General features: G+C 49.1%; 1 protein-coding gene and 1 pseudogene across 1 annotated transcript; both read left to right on the top strand.

Moving 5' to 3' along the window:
• Positions 1–3274: 3274 nt before the first annotated feature.
• LOC123133395 (peroxidase 70-like) lies at positions 3275–4674 on the top strand (annotated as a pseudogene).
• An 18248-nt stretch (positions 4675–22922) lies between these two features.
• Positions 22923–24366, top strand: LOC123133394 (peroxidase 70-like). Its single transcript, XM_044552897.1, has 3 exons — positions 22923–23202; positions 23302–23493; positions 23600–24366. Exons 1-3 carry the CDS (start codon positions 22987–22989, stop codon positions 24158–24160), a joined length of 969 nt encoding a protein of 322 aa, XP_044408832.1. The 5' UTR covers positions 22923–22986; the 3' UTR covers positions 24161–24366.
• The last annotated feature ends 2971 nt before the right edge of the window (positions 24367–27337 follow it).

Raw genomic sequence — 27337 nt, 5'->3', positions numbered from 1 at the left:
ACTCGACGTTCCACGTCCGGATATTGTGTCTTCTTCCGTGACTCTCTTGTCTCTTGGTCTTCTAAACGGCAGCATGCTATCTCCCGTTCGAGTGTTGAGGCCGAGTACCGAGCTGTTGCCAACGTGGTCGCGGAGACTTGTTGGCTTCGTCATTTTCTTGGTGAGCTTCGGATTCCACTTCCTAAAGCCACTGTGGTCTTCTGCCATAACATGTCGGCCACCTACCTCACGGCTAATCCGGTGCAGCACCAGCGCATCAAACACATTGAGCTCGATGTTCACTTTGTGCGCGAGAAGGTTCAGTTGGGTCAGCTTTGAGTTCTTCATGTACCGACTACCCAACAGTTCGCCGACATCATGACTAAGGGGTTCCCAACTGCTGCATTCCAAGAGTTTTGTTCCAGTCTTTGCATCGCCGATGCCGACGCTTCGACTGCGGGGGGCTGTTGAACCGTGATATCTCTGTATTTATTACCGACTAATTCTCCTATTATCTCTAGCCTTGTATAGCTGATTCCTAGAGATATTGTATGGTTAGTTGGCTTGTCACGCAAGACACCACCTGTATATATTGTAACAGACTCCGATGAATACAATTGGGTTGCATCCTGTAGTCTTCTACAATTAATGTTTTTCTTTTTCCAATCTCAAATGCAATTCTCAATTCCGATCTCAGCAAAAAGGCGTAACCGATCAATACCGAAGTCCTATTCTAATCCATTATCTGTTTCAATTTGTATGTTTATTATCCGTATTGCAGTAACTCTTTGTGGTACACTTGTACTATACTAACTAAAATAATATAATTTCAAGAGTACTTGACATCGAAGTAAATGAGATTGGAAGATGAGGAGCATGTGGGCAACGGCGATGTTCCGAACGGCGCTCCGAGCACCAGACGTACACAAGGACGGTAAGTGAAGAAGAATATGTACTTGGTCCCTTGTCCTTGTTATTGTAGAATTGTTGACTATGCACATGGTATATAGCGTACGGGATGGGATGACGCCAAACACATGGATGTGCTCTTTGGGGGAAAAACGAAAATGCTAAAAATCTAACGTCAGATTTTTACTTATGACAAATTTTGACGTTTTTTATGGCAATTTGTATTGTGGCAATGATGATATATTTAGTTTGCAAGCACGGCAATTTTCTGGTCAAAACAAAAATTGAGACAGATTTGCTATGCTTGCAACTAAACTTGTCATCCATGGCGAACACAATTTGTCGTGAAAAACATTCATTTTGTCATGGTTAAAAATCAGATGGCAGATTTGCAGTGCACTAAAAGAAAACTGACACGGTGTTCGTGCATGCACTTGATTGATTCATGATCTCGATGATGATGGGGCAAATCTTGCACTGGTCATCCTGTCGAACGCTGGGAAGGGAGGATTGGACCCACATCCTTGGTGCTGCAGCCATCGCATTCGCGTTGCTATTTCTCTCTGGCTAGTGAGGCTGGCTACGCTGAGGACGGGAATTAGCGAGCGGCATGGGGCGAGTAACCCCATGTGTTCGTGCATGCACTTGATTGATTCATGATCTCGATGATCTCGGCACCAGGAAATTAGCGTGCGCCATGGGGTGGTGACTGCGGCACCGGCATACTGGAGTGCGCTGGCCGGGACCGGACGCCTCCAGAGATGCTAGCGGAGTTCATGCTCGAGGGTGGCGGCCACAAACGACTTCTAGGGCATGAGCCTTGTGGATGGATACAACCTGCAGGTCCTAGATGGCACCAACGCACAACACACGTGCACATCTAAGGGCGGTAAGAGCATTCTCAAATGCCTCTTTTACATCTAAGCGAGCCGCCCGGCCAATGATCGGTCATAAAATTATGACCCAGTCGGGCTCCTCAAACCGACTCTATTTGTTTAGGCTGACCGGCATCCCCTGCCCACCATACCCAGCCTATATCTGAAGTAGATAAAGGCATAACAATTCATTCACGTGGACTACGCGTCTACGCCTGAGAGCATCCCCTCGAGAGGAAGATGACCATCCCAGCAGGTTGGTCCACGAGCGATAGGTCCACCGCCCATTCACCACATTAGTCATGCACCAAAGGTTTACCAAAAACCGGATGCTAAGATCTAATCAATTCAACTTTGCACCAAAGGTTTCTCCAAAAAAGTCAATGCACCAAATGTTTACCAGTGATGAAAGTCATTTTCTCAACCCAATGATTTGAATTGAGTGATGAGGGAATGGCTCATTTTGCGGGTGTCTGGTCTTTCTCTCCAGCTTTTTGAAGCTCCTCTGATATTCTCTATACTCCTGCTTGCACGCAAAGCAATCTTTAAGTTTGAATTAAATTAAACATACATGACTATTCATATTAGATATTGGAGCTAACTTTTAAAATTAACATTTCTTCACAAAAATAACAAGGCAGGGAGGGACGTAAGCTTGTGTTGCAATTCTCTTATCCAATGACTGTCAATTCTACATGGGCTTACTCACATCGCGGTTTACATCCTTCTCCGTCCCCATGTCCCATTGCCAATTCCATGTGTATTTATTTATGATCATAACATTAGTCTTATTAGATTAAGATATCAATAAAAGGAAGTTCACGAAACAACCCTACAGAGCATGAGACATCGGAAGACATAATTCAAATTTTTGTGGAGTAGTTTCGATTGCTCACCACGTATGTCACATGACGACATAATTTCAATTAGCTAGCCGAATATGGTCATTATCCATAGAGATCGGCAAACAACGCACTAACTGTTTTATATTATTTATTTATACTCGAAATGCTATTTCCAGGTGACATTTGAGCAAAAGATGGAACCCATTTTTGGCACCTAGGAGCATGTCCAACACGCGCCCGAAAACTGCCTCACGCGCTAAAAACCAGCGTTTTTGTGCGCCGGAGACAAAAAACAGCGCATCAGCAGTCGTTGTATAGTAGGGCACGCTAAAAAACCCTTAGCGCACGAGTGTGCTCGCGGCTACAGGTGAGGCCGCCTTTTCGTTGCTCCCGCGTGCAAAAACACTATTTTGACGCTGTATTTTTTTTTAGTGTTTTTGTGTTACTGCGCGCCTGTTGGAGATGCTATGTAGAGATGTGTTGCTGTTAATTAGTCAACAAGAGAAAGAAACGACGTGGAACTTGTCATACTTTTCCACAACCCCGTACGGACCTAACTTTTGACCATTCTACATGCATCTCATGCAACCGAAAGAACAATACTAGTATTATAAATAGGTGGCTCCTGCTCGCCACAGTTATGCACAGTCACTGAGCTAGCAATCCTTCGTACAGTGAAGAACACATTGAGCCTACGTACGTAGCTACACAAATCTGAGCCATGGCTTCCAGCTCTAGCTGTAGGACATGGCATTGCTTGCTTGCTCTCTTCCTCCTCTCCTCGGCGGCCTACGGCCAGCTCTCGCCGTCATTCTATGCGAAGTCCTGCCAGAAGCTGGAACTCATCGTGCGCTCCACAATGACCAAGGCACTCCTCGCCGAGCGCCGAGTGGGGGCCTCCCTCCTCAGGCTCTACTTCCATGACTGTTTTGTTCAAGTAACTAAACTAAACCCTTATGCAAACATAGTTATGTCCATTGATTTACAATCACATAGTAGTATCAATTTTCTTTTCGCGGAGAAGGTCAGGATTAATGGTGGAGTTTTGTTATATGCATAGGGCTGTGACGGGTCCATTCTCTTGGATGACGTGGGTAGCTTCGTGGGCGAGAAGACCGCCCTTCCCAACGGGAATACTGTGCGGGGCTATGAGGTGATCGACGAGATCAAGAAGAACGTGGAGCTGGTCTGCCCTGGCGTCGTCTCCTGCGCCGACATCACGGCCCTCGCCGCACGGGACGGCGTCTTTCTGGTACGTACACTGCACTTTTCTGGTTACTGACGAGTGACAACGTTTGGGTAGATCGGTCGGTATACATACATCATTCCGGCAGCTAGGCGGGCCCAGCTGGAAGGTGCCGCTCGGCCAACCTGAATGAGGCGAACAGCAACCTCTCGGTGACCAGCTTAAGCCTCGATGTGCTCATCGCCATGTTTGCCAAGAAGAACCTGAGCCCGCACGACCTGACGGTGCTGTTGGGCGCGCACACCATTGGCTTCTCGCACTGCGTCAACTTTCGCGACCACATCTACAACGGCACCGACATCGACCCGGCGTTCGCCATGCTGCGCAAGCGCTCCTGCCCCGCCCAGGCCCCTGACGGCGACGGCAACCTGGCACCGTTAGACGTGCAAACGCCGCTCGTATTCGACAACACCTACTATCACAACCTGGTAGCCAAGCGCGGCCTGCTGAGCGCCGACCAGTTGCTCTTCAACGGCGGCTCCCAGGACGCGCTGGTGCGCCAGTACGCCGCCAACCCGAAGCTCTTCGAGTCCGACTTCGTGACGGCCATGATCAAGATGGGGAGCCTCACCCCGCCCAGCGGAACCCCCACCCAGATCAGACGCCACTGCAGGGTCGTCAACAGCTAGCTGATCGTCCATCGTCTCATCATATTATACACGTGTTATTACTCTGTTATAAGTGCAGGCCCAACCGTATATGTACGTACAAGTACGCAGAATAAGAGTCGTTTGGTTCAGATAATGTATACCGGGGCTGGGGTTCAGACGTGATCCTCCACCTCCAGGTTTGTAACCTTCATCATGTAATCTCCCAAGTTGCCGGTATATAAGCAAATAGTACTCCCTCCATCTCAAATTAAGTGACTCAACTTTATACTAATCCTAAGTTGCCGGTATATAAGCAAATAGTACTCTCTCCGTCTCAAATTAAGTGACTCAACTTTGTATCAACTTTAGTACAAAGTTGAGTCACTTATTTTGGGACGGATGAAGTACTATAATGGAAACAGGCTATACTATAGTCTTTTATGCAACATCTAAACTATTGACATCGTGCGGGTTGTAAAAAATGTTCCCCCGGGGTGAGCGGTTGTAGGTGGCCCTTAAGATTCTTGCATGTGGAGCCGGTTGATGTGTGGTGCACATGTAAGGAGAGGTCAACGCATGTGGGTTTAGTCGTTTAGAGCATCTCTAATAGGCGCATAAAAGTTTCGCGCTATAACAATTTTAGGGTGCCACTGCAGCACTTTTAGCGCGTCGAACCCAACATTGTTTTAACAGATGCCCAAAAACGTGCGCATAAAAAAACACGCAGTGCAAATTGTGAAGCGTGCGCAATCCAGCGCCTCAAATTTCCAGCTTCTAATAGCGCCTTTTAGCTCGTGCGCAATTCTTTTTTGCGCGTGCACTATTTTACAGCTTCTGCTGAGGCTGTCCGGCGCCAAAAAAACCCGAATTTTAACGTGCGGGGCAGTTTTTGTGTGCCTTTTGGAGATGCTCCTACTCTCATCATTTGTGTTTGTCGCCTCCATCAGTCTCTCGAATCGCAACATGTGGTTCAAGAGGAGCCCCGGCTCCCTCATTTTGGTGGCCGTTCTTCCTCTTGTGAACGAGCAGACCATGTACTTCGCCGTCTATGGTGACAAAGGGAGTACTGGTCAGCATTGGCAGGCTCTCCGTGATGCGTGTCTGGCCGCGTAGTGGGAAGTGGTAACATTAAACATTTTTAGGTAAAATAGATGATGTGGCAAGTAATTAATGAGGAAAGAAAAGCTTATAACATAATATATTACCGTTACATTACACATACCAAGACAAAATGAGTCTGCAACCTAATAAGCAATATGTTGCATGACATTACACATATGTTACTACCCGCTATAGAGGAGTAACATAAGGCTAGTCATAGTGGGAGTAACTTAGACTAGTATCATACATATGATACTAGTCTATGTTACTACCCTCATAGTGCAAAATAACATAGAAGTAGTACCGTAAATGATTGCGTTTATTAGCTTGTAGACTCATTTATTCTTGTGAAACGCTATGTTACAGTAACATATTATGTTACTCTAAGCACCTCTCTCCTCATTAACTACTTGCCACATAAGAAGTTTTGCATTGGTGTGCGTTACGTTACTAGCTAAGTTACTCTCACTATGACCAGGCTAAGCATATTACTAGTCTAACTCACTCCCCAGTATAACCAGCCTAAAATGGGGGCATGTGTTTCTCTCCGAAGGTGGAGGTTGTGCCACAAGGGCAATTTATATGTTCATAATGGTTATATGTACCTTGTCTGAATTTGCAATTTGAATTTGGGTAGGTCAGATTTCGTGGGAGAAAGAAAAAGAAGGCGAGAGCGGAGCTCCGATGCCGAGTTGGGTGTGCCACGACGTGGCTGAGCCAGAGATGATGCGACTCACCGCAACATCTTAGGCGGAGACGGGTCTGAGGGTTGACCTACACGAGTGCTAGGTTTTTAGTACCGAGTCCCGCTTGAATTCAACAACACCATCGCCGAAGGTGGGAACGGTGAGATAAGCGGTAGTGAGGCGTGTTTTCGCAGCAAGATGAGAGGTCATGAGGTGAGCCAGAGGTGGGCAGTGGAATTGTAACAGTTTGAGGAGAAAGATGGAAGAAGAAAAAAGATGGACGGTTGTGGGTTGAACAAAAGTCAGATGACTTGCCTATAGTCGGTCCCATATATGTTTGTCTCTTTGAAGCCAATTTTTCGGCTTTTTAACTGCCCCCCCCCCCACTAAAGACATGCTTTCGTTGCTAACAAAGCACAAAGTCGTAGTTAAAAGGTTATATAGTCTCTTTTCAAAAAAATTGTCAACACTGAAACAAACTCCAACATCAACATGTGCCTACAATTCCTTGTTAATGAGGCACTGGGGAATTTTTGAGACATCGAGGTTGGGCGTCAGTGAAAAGATGCAGGTGTGGGTTGATTTGGCGCAGTAAAGAGATGGTTCACTGTATTGGCTTCTATGCCCTTTCGCATGCTTGTACCTTCCTGGGTATGAGCTTTGATATTGAGGCGCCGTTTGGATCGAAACCAATTCGTTGGCGTGCTCTGACTACCTCCAACTTTTTAGTTCATTTTTTTTGCCAACTATCGGCCAGGGGCGTGGGCGGCAGAAAGCAGCGCCAAAAGTTTGTTTCGCCCATGCATTGGTGGGGTCGGCATGGGTGATACCCAAACAGCCCCTAACACTTCCTAGAGTGTGTTTAGAGTGTTGCTCTAAGGGCAACTCCGACACTATGCATCAATGCTTTATAATACAAAGCGGGGGGAAACCCTATTTCGTCAAAACGTGTTTAAATGATAGGATGTCGTAGTTTAGAAACTTTTTTTCATCCACACCGTGCATCAAACGTTTATGAACCCGTCCGGACGTCCGAATTCCCCTAAACCGGAATCAAATTTGTGGGAGATTGGGCAGAATCTGGACACCCACCACGTTGTACTCCAACACACCCGTCCCACCCATCCCCTACCTCACCCCCCTCCTGGAACCTTTCCCCCCACTCCATTTGAACAGAATAAGAGCCGTTTGGTTCAGATAATATATACCTGGGCTGGGGTTCAGATGTAATCTCCCAAGTTGCCTATATATGCAAACAGTGATACTCCCTCCATCCGAAAATATTTGTCATCAAAATGAATAAAAAGAGATGTATCTAAAACTAAAATACATCTAGATACATTCCCTTTTATCCATTTTGATGACAAGTATTTCCGAACGGAGGGAGTACAATGGAAAGAGCGTATATGGTCTTTTATGTAACATTTAAGGGTTCTGTACGTCCCCTGAGGGTTACGAACGTTCTTCTTCCGGTGAACCGGTTGTACGTGGCCCTTATTGTAATATATAAGTCAGAAATCAACAGACTGTCTTCTCTTTACACCTTACATCGACGACGTGAGCACTGAGCAGCTCCAACATTACGGATGCATAAATCCAAATAATCGACAAATTGAATTAAGTCCATAAAATACTACTCTCCGTCCATAATGTAAAACATTTTTTGACACTACTGTAGTGTCAAAAACATCTTACATTATGAGACAAAGGGAGTAGAACATAAGTGTGACACACTTCTACGAACTAAACAAAAATAATAATCAAGAGTACTTGAGATCGAAGTAATTGAGATTGGAAGATGAGGCAGCATGTGGGCAATGGCGATGTTCCGAAAGCAGTTCGAGCACCACACGTACAAATGGACTTTAATTGAAGAAGGATATGTACCTGGTACCTTGTCCTTGTTACTCTAGAATTATGGACTATGCACGTGCGGGATGGTATGACGGCAAACATATGGATGTGCTCTTTGGGGAGAGGAAAAAAAGGAGCTGGCATGGTGTTCGTGCATGCACATTGTCGGTGTCAAAACGGCGGATCTCGGGTAGGGGGTCCCGAACTGTGCGTCTAGGCGGATGGTAACAGGAGACAAGGGACACGATGTTTTTACCCAGGTTCGGACCCTCTCGGTGGAGGTAAAACCCTACTCCTACTTGATTAATATTGATGGTATGGGTATTACAAGAGTTGATCTACCACGAGATCAGAGAGGCTAAACCCTAGAAGCTAGCCTATGGTATGATTGTTGTTCGTCCTACGGACTAAAACTCTTCGGTTTATATAGACACCGGAGAGGGATAGGGTTACACAGAGTCGGTTACAATGGGAGGAGATCTTCATATCGTATCGCCAAGTTTGCCTTCCACGCCAAGGAAAGTCCCTATCCGAACACGGGACGAAGTTTTCAATCTTGTATCTTCATAGTCCGGGAGTCCGGCCAAAGGTCATAGTCCGGTCATCCGGACACCCCCTAATCCAGGACTCCCTCGGTAGCCCCTGAACCAGGCTTCAATGATGACGAGTCCGGCGCGCAAGTTGTCTTCGGCATTGCAAGGCGGGTTCCTCCTCCGAATACTTCATAGAAGATGTTGAACACCAGGATAGTGCCCGGCTCTGCAAAACAATTTCCACATGCCACCATAGAGAGAATAATATTTGCACCAATCTAATCTGCTGATGAATTCCGTAGCGTGACCTCACGCCACGGCCAGGCTTTTATTCATTTTACTACTCCACCTCAATGCGTTTAGCGAGGCGGTTTCCTTGGCACGTCTTGTCAAAGCAGAGATCGTGTCCCCTTATTCTAGGATTCTCATCAATACGGGTGTGGGTAACCCAACCGCGCCATTAACCGCAGCGCTTGGGAGATAAGCGAGTTTTATTAGGCCGGTGGGGGCTGGTAGTTTTGGCCGCCCATATAAGGGGATAAGGATCTACCCTTTCCATTTACGCCTTCTTCCTCCCTTGCTTATTCGTCCTTGCGCACTCGAGCTCCAGCGTCCAAGCCCGCACATCTCACCTCGACCTACTCCAACCATGTCCGGAGTGGGAGGCAAGTGGATGGCCTCCTCCGTCACGGAGGGGCACATCAAAAGGTTGCGGAAAGTCGGATACCTGCACAACGACATTGCGCACCGGCTTCCAGACAAGGGGCAGCTCATCCCCACCCCTAGGCCCCATGAGAGGGTTGTATTTCTTCCCCATTTCCTCCACGGACTGGGCTTTCCTCTTCACCCGCTCGTCCGGGGGCTCATGTTCTACTACGGCCTGGACTTCCACGATCTGGCCCCGAACTTCATCCTCAACATCTCGGCGTTTATCGTCGTGTGCGAGGCCTTCCTCCGCATCGAGCCCCACTTTGGCCTATGGCTGAAGATTTTCAGCGTCAAGCCGAAGGTCGTGGGTGGACGCCAAGCGGAATGCGGAGGCGCCATGGTGGGCAAGATGCCTAACGTTACATGGCTCGAGGGCGCCTTCGTAGAGACCATCAAAGGTGGCAATCGGGGTGGTTCTACATCACCGAGCCGTGTGACCCTGAATGGGCAGCGGCCCCCGAATTCCAATCTGGCATTCCCACGCGGCTCACATCTTGGAAAGAAACGGGCCTGTAGTGGGGCAATCCGGCAGAGGTGACCGGACTTCAAACCTGCATCAAGGACCTGATCGGCAGGAAGGTTAAACTTTTCACCGTGGTCCAGGTCATGCTCTTCCGCCGGATTCTCCCGTGTCAACGACGGGCCTTCAATTTGTGGGAGTTCGACCCGGCCCAGCACCAGACTCTGTCCCGGTTTTTCGACACAAAGCATGAAGATGCCCGGAAGGTGCTATTCAAGAGCTCCGAGGTCCCCTCTCCCGTCACCGAGGATCGCGGATTCTGCGCCAAGCGCCAAGCCAGCGCGGTGAGCTTACTTTTCCCATTTCGGGATATTTTGTTTTTCATAGATTAACTCTATGCGGGATCTAAACTCCCTTACCTTTGACAGGACTGGCTGAAGAAGTCCGGGCAGGTCAACTGTCCGGCTCCTCTGCCCGAAGACCTAGCGGATGCTCGTCTAACCAAGCTGCTGGTTCCGGCACCCCACGTGGTGCCGGAGAAGAAGGCCAAGAAGAAGAACACGGGGACTCGAAAGAGCTCCCGGCGCCTGGTGGTGTCGGATTCATCGCCTGACAGCCCCGAAGCCCCCTCCGCCTCTAAAGACGAGGAGGAGGAAGAAGAAGAAGAAGAAGCCCCTCCCCCTCCAACGGGGGAAGGAAAGAAAAGGAAGGCTTCCCCAACTGGGGAGGCCGAGGGGGCCAAGAAGGGGAAGACCCTTCTGCCGGACTATGGCTCCGATGCCGAAGACGGCGGGGAGGAATGGCCATCCAGGGTCAAGCCCCTGGCAAAATCGTAAGTGTCCGGCTACCCGAATGACTCATGGCGTCCCTCTATTATTCGATAGCTTCTGATGCCGAATTTTAATTATGCAGTCCACCCAGAGTTCAGCTCGGCGATTCGTCGAGCGGCTCTCTGAATTCATCGGATGTGAATAACGCTTCACTTCCGACGGCTTCCTCCCCGCTCCCTGCAGACGACGCCAAGGCGGAGTCCCAAAAGGGACCGAACCAGGAGGAGGTGGTCCTGGAGGTGCCCTAAGGCGACCTCCCAGACTACAGGCCCAAAGGGGGCAAAGCCCCGGAGGGATCTAAGTCCGGCCCCAGGCCGGACACTGCTCCGGAACCATCAACGGTTCAGAGTCCGACAGGCGGCGCCTTCATAAGAAGGGCAAGCCTACGCCGCCGGCGACCTCCGTCCATCCGGAGGCGCCGGACAATTTACTGGAGGCGCTTAACGGTGCCTCCATCGACGAGGAACACCACACTGTTATGAGTGCGGTGATTCAAAAGGTTCAGTCCGACAAAAGCGGGCTGACAGGAGCCTGTACAAGTCTGTTAACAGGCTTTGAGGTATGTGTTCAAAACATATAAAAATGTTACCGCATAGACAGTAGCCCCTGATGCTCAGTTCGGCGTTCGGAAAAGAAAAGCCGAGCTGAGGATCTAAAAAGATATACGCAGGAGTCTAAATAAAAATATGTCGATATGGGAATGCAGGCTACGCTGCTGACCTCTGCCGCACTGACTGCGGAGGTCAATGCATTGAAGGGAAGCCTCGAGCGGTCCGAGAGCGAGCTCGGCCGTGCCAAGAAGCAGCTCGAGGATAAGGAGGGTATGTAATACCGTATGTAAATGTATATAGAGATACTTGGTTGCAAATAATGACAGGAACAACTTAAATGTTGCAGGGGCCACGGCCGAGGTGGCGACCCTGAAGGAGGCGGTCTCCAAGGCCGAAAATAGTGCGGCCCTGGAGCGCGCCGAGCGAGAGAAGCAGGAGGCGCGGGTGGCGGAAGTGCGGCAAGAGCTCCAGGCTCTCGTAGAAAAACACGAGAGTTTGGAGCGTGACTCGAAGACTCGAGAGTCCAAGCTCGCCTTGGCTCTTCAGAGTGCCAAAACCGCGAAGGCCGAATCCCAGAAGGCCCTCCAAGAGATCGAGGCGATGAAGAAGATAGCGGCGGGTAAGGCATTCTTTATGCAAAGCAAGAATATAAAAGTAAATTATCTGTTACTTATCCGGATCCGGAGCTCTCCAGGAGCGTTCACCGATCTGCCCCGTAGTGTATCTGATGCTTCCGCGTTCTACCGAGCCGAGGAGGGGGGCTCGACGGAAAAGGTGTTCTGGTCTCAGTATGCTGAGACCGAACATCCGGTGCCCCTGAGCAACCAGCTGAAGCAGCTGGTCGAGCTCCACAAGGTGGCCGAACAGGCCATGAAGGGCCTCATAGTTCGGCTATGGTCTGGAGAGGCCATGCCTGGGAGCTACTTCGGTCTGGTGCGGCGGCTGGTGGACGCGTGTCCGTGGATTGAAGTCATCAAGCGCTCCGTCTGTATTGAAGGTGCCCGTCGGGCCCTTGCCCGTGCTAAAGTGCACTGGGGCAAGCTGGACGCGGAGAAGTTTTTGACGGACGCGCCACCGCCGGGCAAGGAGTATCGTACGCCCGAGATGTATTATAAGGGCGTCCTGAAGGGTGCCCGCCTTATAGCGGAAGAGTGTCCAAAGATGTAATTTTTGAGTAGACTCGCATTTGTTATCCTGTACGCTGAAAACTTTGTTCATATGCGTTAAGCAACGCTTGTTAATTTAAAATATTACCTTCTGTGCGGCCGTTTATCAAATCTAAGAGATGCAAGTCATCGGCTTCGACCCCCATGCCACGAGTGCTGGGGTGTTCGGGATAAACCTGAGCGCTCTTGTTCCCATTCTTTGGTCCATCTAGGGAGGCGCTCAGCACAACGAACCAGGCCGTCGGACTTATAATGCTTTATCACTCTCACTTAGCCATAGAATTCTATAATTTTAAATTTCGGCGAAGCCCCTAGTATTCGGAAGACCGAGTTTGGGGCGCTACCACGCCTAGGCCGGATAAGTCCGGTTCCTTGCTCTAAGCGGCATAAGTCTTTAAGGACTCTAAAAACCTCGCGGACAGCGACCGGTCTCTCGCACTATCATGACGGTCAGTTTTAGCTTTCTCTACTGAGGTGTTAACCCAGCTCAACTGGGGCACAATCGCAGTAGTTCTCCCAGTGCTATCTTAGACAACATTGCGGAACGTAAGGTACCAAAACATGGGAGCCGGGCAAACCCAACTATTGACCAAAGACATGATTCGGAGCCGATGCATATAATGCTATAAGTTCGGGGTGCCGCACTCATAAGAGTGTTCGGTCTTCTCACACCATGTTATGGGGTGTTTGAGCCCCTGGTGTATTGTCCGTACCAAAGTGTACGGTTGCATAATGTCATGACTGAACATATATATATATAAAGGAATACAATAATAGATAGAAGCTATGTATTGTTTAAAAAAAGGGCTGCTATGAAAGCAGAATGATACAAATAGTGCGATAAGCAAAAGATGGGATTATTTGACATGTCCCCCTCCAGGGGCAAGCTGCGGGTCTTTAAGTAAAAACAGGTATTTAATTCGTTATAGAGACCACCTGGATATTCGACGCAGCCTGTTCTCGCCCTGGCTGTTGCGTCGTGTGTTCGGCGAGTGTATTGCCGGACAGGCCTTCCGGATAGTTGGGTCCTGAAAGTATATATATAAAAAAGGAACTGCGGAATAGGAAGCCCCTAAGTGCGGTTGAGCCGCATTCTGGGCGTGCCGTAGTTGTGCCCCTCCCCTTATGCCCATGGTATTTTCAAAGCGTAATTATGTACGCGTGGTACCGATAGCACCATCCGGCGAGGGCTGGTGTTGGGGCCGCACTGCTATGCTCGCTCGGATTGTGCCAGCCAGCTCTATTGTAGGTTGCTTCGGGCGCGCTTGACATTGTCCGGACGTTTAACACCCGGATTGGAGAGTTGCCTTGAGAGGCTGCTCTGTACTTCTGCCGCCAGGGCCACTGTGTGCTCCTCCGTTCGGAGAGAGCGTTCGGTGTTTCCATTTACCATGATGACTCCGTGAGGGCCTGGCATCTTGAGCTTGAGGTATGCGTAGTGCGGCACCGCATTGAATTTTGCAAATGCGGTTCGTTCGAGCAAGGCATGATAGCCGCTGCGGAATGGGACTATGTCGAAGATTAACTCTTTGCTTCGGAAATTATCCAGGGATCCGAAGACCACTTCTAGTGTAATTGAGCCTGTACAGCTGGCTTCTACACCCGGTATGACACCTTTAAAGATTGTCTTTGCGGGTTTGATCCTTGAGGGATCTATACCCATTTTTCGCACTGTATCCTGATAAAGCAGGTTCAGGCTGCTGCCGCCGTCCATGAGGACTCTGGTGAGGTGAAATCCGTCAATGATTGGGTCTAGGACCAATGCGGCGAATCCGCCGTGACGGATGCTGGTGGGGTGGTCCCTTCGATCAAATGTGATCGGGCAGGAGGACCATGGGTTGAACTTTGGGGCGACTGGCTCCAACACATAGACGTCCTTGAGAGCACGCTTCCGCTCCCTCTTGGGGATATGGGTTGCGTATATCATGTTCACCGTCCGCACTTGCGGGGGGAATCCCTTCTGTCCTCTGTTGTTCGGCGGCCGGGGCTCCTCCTTGTTATCGCTACGCAGCCCCTTGTCTGGTTTCGGCACTTAACTTGCCTGCCTGCTTGAACACCCAGCAATCCCTGTTGGTGTGGTTGGCTGCTTGTTCGGGGGTGCCGTGTATCTGGCACGAGCGGTCGAGTATCCGGTCTAAGTTGGATGGGCCCGGAGGGTTTCTTTTGAATGGCTTCTTCCGCTGACCGGGTTTGGAGCCTCTGAATCCAGCGTTGACTACCGTATCCTCAATATTGTCGCTGTTAATGCGGCGTTTGTGCTTGTTGCGACGTGACCTGCCATTGTTGTCCTTGGTATCCGAATTACCAGGGCTCTTGGTTATGTTATTGCTACGAGCTAGCCAGCTGTCTTTGCTCGCGCAGAAGCGGGTCATGAGTGTCGTGAGGGCTGCCATAGATTTCGGCTTTTCCTGTCCTAGGTGCCGGGCAAGCCATTCGTCTCGGATGTTGTGCCTGAAGGCAGCAAGGGCCTCGGCGTCCGGACAGTCGACTATTTGATTTTTCTTGGTTAGGAACCGTGTCCAAAATTGCCTGGCCGATTCCTCTGGCTGCTGGATTATGTGGCTTAGGTCATCGGCGTCTGGTGGTCGCACGTAAGTTCCCTGAAAGTTGTCAAGGAATGCGGATTCCAGGTCCTCCCAGCAACTAATTGACTCTGCTGGTAGGTTGTTAAGCCAATGTCGAGCTGGTCCTTTAAGCTTGAGCGGGAGGTATTTGATGGCGTGTAGATCATCACCACGGGCCATGTGGATATGGAGGAGGTAATCCTCGATCCAGACCGCGGGATCAGTTGTGCCGTCATATGATTCAATGTTCACGGGCTTGAAACCCTCTGGGATTTGATGATCCATTACTTCGTCTGTGAAGCATAGTGGGTGTGCGGCGCCCCTGTACTGGGCTATATCGCGGCATAGCTCGGATGAGCTTGGTCTGTTGTATTCGGCCTGGCCGTATTTATCATATTCAGTGTGATGGTTATCATCACGTGATGTGGGGCGCCCACGCGATCCGTAGATCGATCTTGTTTGCCTTTCCTTGTCCTCCACTATGTCTCGCGGGTCTGTTGCGTCTCCTCGTACTCTGTTATGTTTTGAGCGGTGCCGGGGTGCGGCTTGGGTCGAGGGCCCGAAGGTCTCTCTGTCGCGGCCACCGGGTGGCCAATCGGGCGCATCATACGCGGGTAATATAGGTCTAGTTGCTTCCTCCTCAAGTTGGGGTAGCAGCATGCGCTTTGGGTAGCTCTTGAAGGGGCGCTCGAGTTTATACTCTTCGGCCGCCAGGACTTTGGTCCATCTGTCGGCTAGCAAGTCTTGGTCAGCTCTAAGCTGCTGCTGTTTTTTCTTGAGGCTGCGTGCCGTGGCCATAAGCCTGTGTTTGAAACGCTCTTGTTCGACGGGATCCTCTGGCACGACGAATTCGTCGTCGTCGAGGCTTGCCTCGCCTTCGGAGGGAGGCATATAGTTGTTGTCCTCAACCTTTCTGTCGGCCGCTCTCTCATGAGGGCTGGCTCCTTCGTCCTCTTGCACTGAATCCTGCTGCAGGGGGTTATCTTCGGCACTGTCCGACGTGTTGTTATCTCCGGTGCCGGATTCGCCGTTCTTGCTTTGTCGGGATTTAGAGTGGCGCCGCTGACGTCGGCGCTTGGGTTGCTTCTTGGAGGGATCATCCTCCGTTTTTTCCTCGCCATCCCCTGCTTTAGGGGTGTCCACCATGTATATGTCATATGACGAGGTGGCTTTCCAGTTCCCTATAGGTGCTGGTTCTTGGTCGTCTCCTTCATCGGCGTCCATACCGTCGATGTCTTCGGAGTCAAAGTCGAGCATGTCGGCTAGATCGTCGACAGTGGCTATAAAGTGGGTGGTGGGTGGGTTTCGAATTTCTTCGTCGTCCGTATCCCAACCCTGCTGACCATAATCCGGCCAGGGCTCTCCTGACAAAGAGAGAGACTTTAGGGAGTTCAGAATATCGCCAAAGGGCGAGAGCTGAAAGACGTCCGCGGCGGTGAACTCCATGATCGGAGCCCAATCGGGTTCGATCGGAAGGGGTGCGGAAGATTCGGAGTCCGGAACGGAGTCCGGCACCTTGGAGTCACGGGCCTTGCAAAGGACTAGGCTGGTATTCGGCTCTATCGCCGTAGAGATTGCGGCTCCTGGGGCAGCGTCCAACCGTCCGTCCCTGGTTAGCGCAGTCGGCTCCGAACTAATGGTCGGAGCGGACTCCTGAGCGGCACTCTGGGCTCTGTCCGACGGCAGAGCTAGGTCATGCCCATCGAGACAGTGCGGCGCGCTCGGCCGTGGCTCGAATCCGTCGAAGATCAAGTCCCCGCGAATGTAGGCCGTGTAGTTTAAGCTTCCAAACCTGACCTGGTGACCAGGGACGTAGTTTTCGATCTGCTCCAGGTGGTCAAACGAGTTGGCCCGCAGTGCAAAGCCGCCGAATACGAAGATCTGTCCGGGGAGAAAAGTCTTGCCCCGGACTGCGTCATGGTTGATGATCGAAGAAGCCATCGGGCCTAAAGGCGACGACACAGAGAAACTCTCAATGAAAGCACCAATGTCGGTGTCAAAACCGGCGGATCTCAGGTAGGGGGTCCCGAACTGTGCGTCTAGGCGGATGGTAACAGGAGACAAGGGACACGATGTTTTTACCCAGGTTCGGGCCCTCTTGGTGGAGGTAAAACCCTACTCCTGCTTGTTTAATATTGATGGTATGGGTATTACAAGAGTTGATCTACCACGAGATCAGAGAGGCTAAACCCTAGAAGCTAGCCTATGGTATGATTGTTGTTCGTCCTACGGACTAAAACTCTTCGGTTTATATAGACACCGGAGAGGGCTAGGGTTACACAGAGTCGGTTATAATGGGAGGAGATCTTCATATCGTATCGCCAAGCTTGCCTTCCACGCCAAGGAAAATCCCTATCCGGACACGGGACGGAGTCTTCAATCTTGTATCTTCATAGTCCGGGAGTCCGGCCAAAGGTCATAGTCCGGTCATCCGGACACCCCCTAATCCAGGACTCCCTCACACATCATTGATTTATGAATCATGATCTCGATGATGCTGGGGCGAATCTTGCACGTCCTGTTGAATTCTGGGAAAGCGAGGGTTGAGCCCACATTCTTGGTACTCCACATTCTTGGTACTCCACGAAGGCGTGTGCGTGTCGCACTCGCGTTGCTATATCTGTCTGGCTAGTCAGGCTGGCTGCGCCAAGGACACCAGCCAGGTGTGGCGTTATCATGCGCTGCCCGGGACGGGGCGAAGCCAAAGATGCTGGCGGAGTTCATACACGAGTGTGTTGGAGTGTATACGTTTATTGCCTAGTCATTTTCATTAGTTCCGACTTTTGATTGTGTTGGCTAGTGCATGAAGCTTATCATGCTTTCAGGGCCTAAGGTCTCGAGTTCAAGAGTATATTCACGTGTTGACTTCGCGCGTAACACGTGAGGGAAAGCGTTGAGGTGTATATTGTCATCGCTTAGCCCTTTTTAGCAGTACAAACTTTTGGTTGTGTTGACTAGTGTACGAAGCTTAATAGGACGGCAACCACAACGACGTCTACAATGTGAGCCTTGGGATGGTTACAACCTGCCGGTCCTAGATGGCACCAACGCACGGCACACACGCACATCTAAAGGCAGTTAGATGGCACCAGCGCACGGCACACACACACATCTAAAGGCAGTAAGAGCATCTACAACCGAGTTTCCTAAACACCTCATGTACGCCGCGCGGACGGCCCTTTTAGTGATAGGCAGAGTTTTTTTCTCGACCCCAGGCAAAACTTGTTACTGCCTGAAATTTTTGAATTTAAACCATGTAAGGCATGTCATATAGGTTTCATACGAGCCAAATGCCACAACTAAGCACAAGTCTTAGTGGTAGATCGTGCGACGTACCTACTTCACGTCGCACTTTCGATTCCTGATTTGCTAAATATAGGATTTTGCGTGACTCGACGCTTATTTAAAATATATTGCCTGCGGTGCGGTAAAAAAGAGTCAAACTCACGACCTTCGAAAGGTAAGACGACGGTACGGCCACTGAAACAGGAAGCACATGTTGTACTCCGACACGTACCATCCATCCCCTGCCCCACCCTGCTTCGGGAACCTTTCCCCCCACTCCGTTTGAAAAGGATAAGAGTCGTTTGGTTCAGATAATATATACCTGGGCTGGGGTTCAGAGGTGATCCTCCACCTCCAGGATTGTAAGATACCTCCTTCATCATGTAATCTCCCAAGTTGCCGATGTATGCAAACAGTAGTACAATGGAAACAGGGTATATGGTCTTTTATGTGACATCTGAGGGTTCTGTACGTCCCCTGATGGTTACAAACGTTCTTCGTCCAGTGAACGGTTGTATGTGGCCCTTAACATTTGTATTGTAAAAATATAATTCAGAAATTAACAAATTGTCTTTTCTATACACCTTACATCAACGACGTGAGCACTGAGCAGCTCCAACAGTACGGATGCATAAAATCCAAATAATGGACAAACTGAATTAGCGTCCATAAAATAGAACATAAGTGTGGCACACTTCTACTAACTAAACAAAGATAATATTCAAGAGTACTTGAGATAGAAGTAATTGAGATTGGAAGATGAGGCAGCATGTGGGCAACGGCGATGTTCGAACGGCGGATCGAGCACCACACGTACAAATGGACTTTAATTGAAGAAGGATATGTACTTGGTACCTTGTCCTTGCTACTCTAGAACTATGGACTATGCACATGTATATAGCGTACGGTGTACGGGATGGGATGACGGCAAACACATGGATGTGCTCTTTGGGGATGGAGGAAAAAGGAGCTGACATACGGTGTTCGTGCATGCACTTCATTGATTCATGATCTCGATATCCTGTTGAACGCTGGGAAACTGAGGATTGAGCACACATGCTTGGTGCTGCAGTAAGGCGCATCACACTCGCGTTGCTTTTTTCGTCTGGTTAGTGAGGCTGGCTGCGCCGAGGACGAGAAAAATAGGACAAGGAAAAGACGGAATTGCCGAGATTTTTCGAAACAATGGTTTCCAGCCACTGACAGAAAAAAAAATCAGAGTAAAAAAAGAAAGCTTGGTGACCAGTCACAAAATCGTGACCCGGTGAGGCTCCTCAAACCAGCCCTATATGTTTGGGTTGACTAACAACCCCACAGCCAGCCCATAACTGGGGCGGATATGAGGAGGTTCGGACGCGTCCGGGGCTCCGAGCATGAACATCATGTCGGATCCGACAGATAGGACTCACCATAAAATTCACCATCCCCTGACCTTCCGAACGAGTCATTTTTCTCTTCTCTCTTCTCCCACTTCCGCGTCAGCCCTCCCCTAGCTCTGTCGCCATCCTTACCCCTCAGTGCTGCCACGACCACCATAAAACTCCTTCCTGCAAATCTCGCCACCCAAATGCCATTGCGGTACGTCAAGCTATTTTTGGACTGCACCTTGCCATCTATGTGTTCATTAAACTGTCTAAGTAGTTTTTTTTATTCTTTTGTAGGGAAAACAAGGGTTTTGGTGGGTTCGTCGCGTGAGGAGTATGAAAACAAGGAGCCTGATAAATTAACGAAAAAGGAGTTCTTCGATTCGTTGGAGTCTGACAAAGATGTTGAGATTATGCCCATCATAAGGACCCAAGAGTAAATGGATGGGGAGGTGGAACATATTCTTATCTTCAAGGGTTTGATCAAAGGAAGAAGAGTCCTGAACTAGGGTATGGTCGCTGGAGGAAGGCTGCTCTATAAGGACTACTTTAAGCAGATGCATCAGAATCTTCGAGATCAACGGGTGCACTTGCAACTACTCACTGATCTTATTGAGCATATGAGGACCCACAACGGAAACCTATCATTTTATTGTTTAATTGTGCAATTAAAAACAAATTTTATGTTTGAACTATGTATTTTCTCTACGAACAAATTTTATTTATGTGTCATATTCATGTGTATGATCGACATGCATGGATTTGATGATTTTGATGTGAGAAGTGTGGTTGACTAGCATGACATATGAGGGTCATCTCGCATTGTCCGGTGCTAGAGATATATTTGCTTTACTTGTATTTGGTAGTCTAGGATTTGTAATCCATCTTCTACCTTATCTCCGGGAGAGGCTTCTTGCCCTCCAAGTCTTGTACTCAATATATACTCGCCTTCGAGGCTCAATAATACATCCGTCATATTCCGCAACAATACCTCTCTCTCCCTTCTAACATGGTATCAGCCTAATCGATCCTAAACCCTAGCCGCCGCCACTTCCGCACCCGCGCGCCGCCCCCGGGGCGGTCGGCCTCCATGACCGCTGCCGGGGGCCGCGCCCCGTTCCTAGGGTTCGTCCGCCGGTCGTGTTGACCGGCTGCCCTAGAGAGTCTTTTCCCAATCCCTTGCTCCGTGTTTTTCTCTCTCCCGTTAGTCATCTTGATCGGCGTTTTGTTTTTGGTTTTTCCGGTCTATGCTTGATTGGTTTGCGTCGCCCGCCACCGCCTTCGACCCCCGTGCGCCTCTACTCCGACATTGTCGCGACCGGCCGACTCCTTCACCGACCCGGCGGCCTCGCGCGACAGGCGGCCCCTCACAGCCGTCGTCTGCGCGCCGGCGCGCCTGTCGATCTACGCTTACCGTCTCCGCCCCTCCCCGAGACACCTGTATCACCTCCACCCAGCGGCCTCGCGCCATGCGGCGGACAATCATAGCCGCCGCTCGCGCGCCGGCCCACAAATCAATCCACGACACCCGCCTCCGCCGCGTCTGCATGGCGGCCCTATGGGTTGCCTCGCCGGCCTCATCCTCGACTGCGTCAGGCCCGTCGGCTGCCTCGAGCTCGGGCACCGCTGCTTCGTTGGTCGCTCGGGCCTCGCTGCCCGGGCGCCGGCACTGCTTTGGAGGCCCGCGTGCCGGTGCTGATGCGCTCTCCACCTTTGCCAACCTCCCTTCATTCTCTCCTACAAACTGGAGCTTGGATGACCCTTTTGTGGTATGGTTTGCTCAACTTAGTCAGAGGTTTGAGGGCCACTCTGCTAAAAGTGTGAAGGCACTTGTGATAATTTTTTTGTTGGGAAATATGGTTAGAGCAGAATAGAAGAATTTTCCAGCATAAGGAACACCCAATGGTAGTGTCAATTGTTGGAATTAGAGACGAGGCGACAACCTGGAAGTTAGCCGGCTACCCAATTCCGTTCGATCTAGGTTGATTCACATAGGCTAGCCTTGGGCAGTTGAGGAGGCTATGAGAAAACTCAGATTCTGAGGTAATTTTGTTTTTTTCCTTTGTTTCTGGTCCATGACCATCTTTGTACCTAGTTGTCGGCCCTTTCATCTTCAATGGAATCATGGCAATTCTCCTGATGTCTTTAAAAAAAGTGTGTGAGGTTGTTGCTTGGCATCCTCCTTCGTAGCCCCTCCTCGACTCGGTCACCAATGCCCGCTCCTCGCCGCCTCCCACCATCTCCGATCGGCCCATGTGAGCCTGATGTCAGCACATGTGAACATGTTGAATGTACTACCCTTGTGGATCATAGACGCATAGTCTAGTGTAGGCATGCATAGTGATTGGTTGGCGCCACCGCTACCGATGGAACCTTCCATTGTCAATGAAGTAGATAAAGGCCTAACAATTCATTCAAGTGGAGTACGCATCCCCGCCAGAGGAAAATGACCATCCCAGCAGGTTAGTTCACGAGCAACAGGTCTACCACCCATTCACCACATTAGTCTCCATGGACCAAAGGTTTACCAACAAGTGGATGCTAAGATCTAATCAATTCAAGTTTGCACCAAAGATTTGTCACCAAAAAAAAATGCACCAAATGTTTACCTGTGATGCAAGTCATTTTCTCAACCCAATTATTTGAATTGAGTGACGAGGGAGTGGTTAGTTTTGCCGGTGTCTGGTGTTTCTCTCCTGCTTTTTGGAGCTGCTTCGATATTCTCTATGCTCCTGTTTGTATCCAAAGCAATCTTTGAGTTTGAATTAAAAAACATGCATGACTATTTATATCAGGAATTGGAGCTAGCTTTTAAAACTAACATTTCTTCTAAAACATAACAAGGCAGGCAGGGAGGTAAGCTTGTGTTGCAAATTTAGTTACCCATGATTGTTAACTGTTAATTCAAGATAGACATGGGTTTACTCACATCATGGCTTACATCCTTCTCTGCCCCTCGGTGTTTATTTATTTATGATCAAAACATTAATCTTATCAGTTTAAGATGTCATTGAAAAGAAGTTCATGAAACAACCCTACAGAGCATGGGACATGGGAAGACATAATTCCAATTAGCTGGCTGGATATGATCTTTATCCATAGAGATCGGCAACCAGGGCGCTCACTAACAGTTTTTTGCTATTTGCTAGTGACATTTGAGCAAAGATGGAACAGTTTTTGGCACCTAAGTAGAGATGCGTTGCTGTTAATTAGTTAACCAGAGAAAGCAACCACGTGGAACTTGTTATACTTTTCCACAACCCCGTACGTACCGGCCTAACTTTCACAATTCTGCATGCATCTCATGCAACCGAAAGAACCATACTATTATAAATAGGTGGCTCGTGCCCACCACAGTTATGCAAAGCCACTGAGCTAACAATCCTGCTTACAGTGAAGAACAGATTGAGCCTACGTACGTAGCTAGATAAATTTGAGCCATGGCTTCCAGCTCTAGCTGTAGGGCATGGCATTGCTTGCTTGCCCTCTTCCTCCTCTCCTCTTCCGCATATGGTCAGCTGTCGCCGTCGTTCTACGCGAAGACCTGCCCGACGCTGGAACTCATTGTGCGCTCCACGGTGACCAAGGCAGTCCTCGTCGAGCGCCGAATGGGGGCGTCCCTCCTTAGGCTCCACTTCCATGACTGCTTTGTTCAAGTAATTACACACTAAACCCTTAAGCAAACATAGTTATGTCCATTGATTTACGGAGAAGGTCAGGTCAGGATTAATGGTGAAATTTTGTTATATGTATAGGGCTGTGACGGGTCCATTCTCTTGGATGACAAGGGTAGCTTCGTGGGCGAGAAGACCGCCCTTCCCAACGTGAATTCGGTGCGTGGCTTCGAGGTAATTGACGAGATCAAGAAGAACGTGGAGCTGGTCTGCCCTGGCGTCGTCTCCTGCGCCGACATCATCGCCCTAGCAGCACGGGACGGCGTGGTTCTGGTACGTAGTTACGTGCATACAATCAATGACAGTGGGCACGTGCACTGTAGTTTTCTGGTTACTGACAATGCTTGGATCGATCGGTATACGTACGTTGTTCCTCCAGTTGGGCGGGCCCAGCTGGCCCGTGCCGCTCGGCCAGCGGGACTCAACGACGGCCAGCCTGAATGCGGCGAACAGCGACATCCCGACGCCTGACTATAAGCTGGACCAGCTCATCGCTGCGTTCAACAAGCACCAGCTGAGCCCACGGGACATGACGGCGCTGTCCGGCGCGCACACCATCGGCTACTCGCAGTGCCTCAACTTCCGCGACCACATCTACAACGGCACCAACATCGACCCGGCGTTCGCCACGCTGCGCAAGCGCACCTGCCCCGCCCAGGCCCCCAATGGCGATACTAACCTGGCGCCATTCGACGTGCAGACGCCGCTCGTCTTTGACATCGCCTACTACAGCAACCTGGTCACCAAGCGCGGCCTGCTGAACTCCGATCAGGAGCTCTTCAACGGCGGCTCCCAGGACGCGCTGGTGAGCCAGTACGCTACCAACCCGGCGCTCTTCCCGTCTGACTTCGTGACGGCGATCATCAAGATGTCCAAGCTCAGCCCGCCCCCTGGAACCCCCACCCAGATCAGGCGCAACTGCAGGGTCGTTAACAGCTGATCAACATCCATCTTCGCATCATATATATACTATCCGTCCGTCCTAAGTTAGATTCAGAAATGATCTTATATTATAAGACGGAGGAAGTACGTGTTACAGTGTTAAGTGCATGCGCAGCCGTATGAGTGTATAAGTACGCATGATATGTAACCAACCAGCTGCATGCATGCAGCCAGAATAAGAGCCGTTTGGTTCACATAATAATATAGTATGTGACAATACTATAACGGAAACAAGATATATGGTCGTTTATGCAACATCTAAGGGTTGTGTACGCTCCTAAACTATTGACATCCTGCTGGTTGTAAACCTTTTTCTTTCGGTGAGCGGTTGTACGTGGCCCTTAGAGATTTGTACGGAGCCGGTTCATATGTGGTGCACATCTAAAAGCAAATATAATAAAATGACATAAGCACGCTACAAGAGTTAAGATGTTACTACATTTGTGCTTAGTTGAAGGAAGGAAAAGAGGGAAGGAGAGAAGCGAAGTGGCGGTTGATTAAGTGCTAGCTATAGCATGAGCTCCAAGACAATTTGTGGATTATATGATGGGTCACTTATTAATGAATAATATACATATTTATAATTTGCTATTGTACATGCCGACTATTAGGTTGGCTATAAGTGACTGATAACTCCCTATAGCCGATTGTTGGCTACATTATTAACCTTGCTCTTAGGGGAGGTCCACACATGTGGACGGTCTGCATGATTGAAGTTCATCGGCCCCATTGACCTCTGGAATCGCATCTCATGGTTCATACGGAGCCCCCCCCCCCAACCGCTCATTTTGGTGGCGCTTCTTCCTGCTGGCTGCAACTAGACCATGTTCATCGTCGTCTATGGCGATGAAGGCAACGCTGGCCGGCATTGGAAGGCTCTCCACGATGCATGTCTGCCACATAGGAAGGGGGGGCGGGGGGACTTGTTTCTCTACCAAGGTCGAAGGGTGTGCATAAGGGATATGTTTCCGTCTTTGACATGGATTTTGTTATCTGGTGGAAATTTTGGTTTTTCCTCATACACGAAGAGAAATAGACTTTTCAAGCAAAAACAATGAATTTTGAAATTTGAATGAACTATGGTTAAATTAAATATCATTAAAAGAAAATTATCCGGTAACCATCTCATATGTTATAGTTACCACGGTAACTTGGTGCCCCAATGAGATGTATGTTTCATCCAGAATCCAAAACGAAAGTCTTTTTCCACTTATGTTTTTATAATGCGTTATCAACTATGGGCCCGTATCTGCCAAAAAAAAATAGCATTCCTTGCCTGCTAAGAGCATCTACAGCTGCAACCTGTAAATTTGGGTCCTCAAACGTCTGCGGAAACGCCCGTGGACAGTGACTGGACGGGCCTCAAAATTTACCATTTACAAGCACAAACCCTATTTCCAAACAGCTAATACATGCAAACACATGCACGTCGATAATCATGTCCGTGTTGGGCCGGCGGAGCTGTCAAAAGACACCGAAAATTACTCATACTTAAGATTTTCGATCATCCATATTAGTCCCACACCTCGCCGCGTGAGTAGTTTGTCGACCGGCTTAAATAACTGGGTCGTGCAGGCAGGGTTGTGTCCCGAAATTCAGAGCCCTGGTACGAAATGCAAATTGGGGCCCTAAAATTTCTAAAATACATTTTTTATGATGGAAAAATGAATAAATTCAAACACATCATAATTATAGGCTTGTCAAGATACTAAAACAAAAAAAGAATGAACATGAATTTTGAAGGAGCAACTATCTTGGAAATCTTGGTGTGTGACTACTTGATCAACTAGCCTACTATATATCTTCCATAAATAATTTGATTGATGAACAGATTCATATGCACACAATATACTCACAAATATAATTATTGAATAAAACAAAATAGTCTAAATTAAATCGGGATTTGGTTTGAGCGGACCTGGTGGATAGATCGGTGATGCCCTCACCTTGGTATCGGCCACCATTTGTTTCTACTTGTGCGAAGGGTTTTTCCGTCAGAACACGCAAAAGATTTGCATGTCATTATTAAGCATAGAAAAGAGTATTTGCAGGATGGTGTTATAGCAGAAAAAGTAGCAGCCGTCATAACAGGACACCCTACACTGCCGAAACTTGGCATTAAGCAGCCTGACAAAGAAACCTGCCAGATTGAGTCACCCTTGAATCGAAACGCTGCATAATTTTAACAAGGAACGTCCATCCAACAGAGTCAAAACAAGTTTGAGCATCAGAGAAGACACCTTTTTGCGATGCAGTGCGCAGACGGCTTACTGTACCATAAGGAAATTCATCATGCAAGCAGGGCTATGGGCGAGTATTTAACAAAAACTACCACAATTCGTGGAACCGTGACTACAAACTATCACTTTACGATTTTATCCCGAAAACTATCACTTTTTTATTAATCTATGACTAAAAACTCCCAATAAATAATGCAGAAAAGAAAAAAATATATAAAACAAAAATATTCACAAAGAAACTAAATACAGCAAAAAAACTACTCAGAAATAAATAGAAGAAAAAAATAAAGCAGAAAATAAAAAACTATATAAAAAATTACTCAAAAATAAATAATGCAGAAAAGAAAAAAATTCTACAAAAAATTGTTGGGGCGCTGCACGGTGGGCCTGCCAGACCTAGGGTGTGCAAATTCAGGCATAGAAGGGCCAGCAGGCTCACAGGGCAATGCGCCCTACTTAGGCCCAGAAGCCTGCTATATAGAGGAGTTTGAATGGGCAGCCGTGACTGGGTTTATAAACCAGTGCTGCTGTCCTTCGCTCAGCGAGGTGGGACTAAAAATAGCGCCGGTGCGGGTGGAAGCGCACGACCATTAGTACCGGTTGAAGCCACCAACCGGTACTAATGCGTTGCCCTTTATTACCGGTTGGAGCCACCAACCGGTATTAAAGGCCCTCGTTTCCCGCCGCTAGGGCTGGCCAAAATTGGCCTTTAGTACCGGTTGGTGGCTCCAACCGGTACTGAAGGTCCCTCCTATATATATGACACTTACGAAAATTCAGTTATCGTCGACCACTTCGTTCCACTTCTCTCGCGCGACATCGATCTCCGACGCTGACGCCGTCGCCCCCGCCGCCCTCGATCACCGCCCCCGCCGCACATCGTCGCCGTCCCCGCCGCCCCCGCCGCCCGTCGTCGTCGTCCCCGTCGTCGCCGC

The sequence above is a fragment of the Triticum aestivum genome, chromosome 6B (assembly GCF_018294505.1).
Source record: "Triticum aestivum cultivar Chinese Spring chromosome 6B, IWGSC CS RefSeq v2.1, whole genome shotgun sequence".
NCBI lineage: Eukaryota > Viridiplantae > Streptophyta > Magnoliopsida > Poales > Poaceae > Triticum > Triticum aestivum.
The sequence above is the reverse complement of the archived record's forward strand: the minus strand, read 5'-3'. Positions and strand labels throughout refer to the sequence as shown.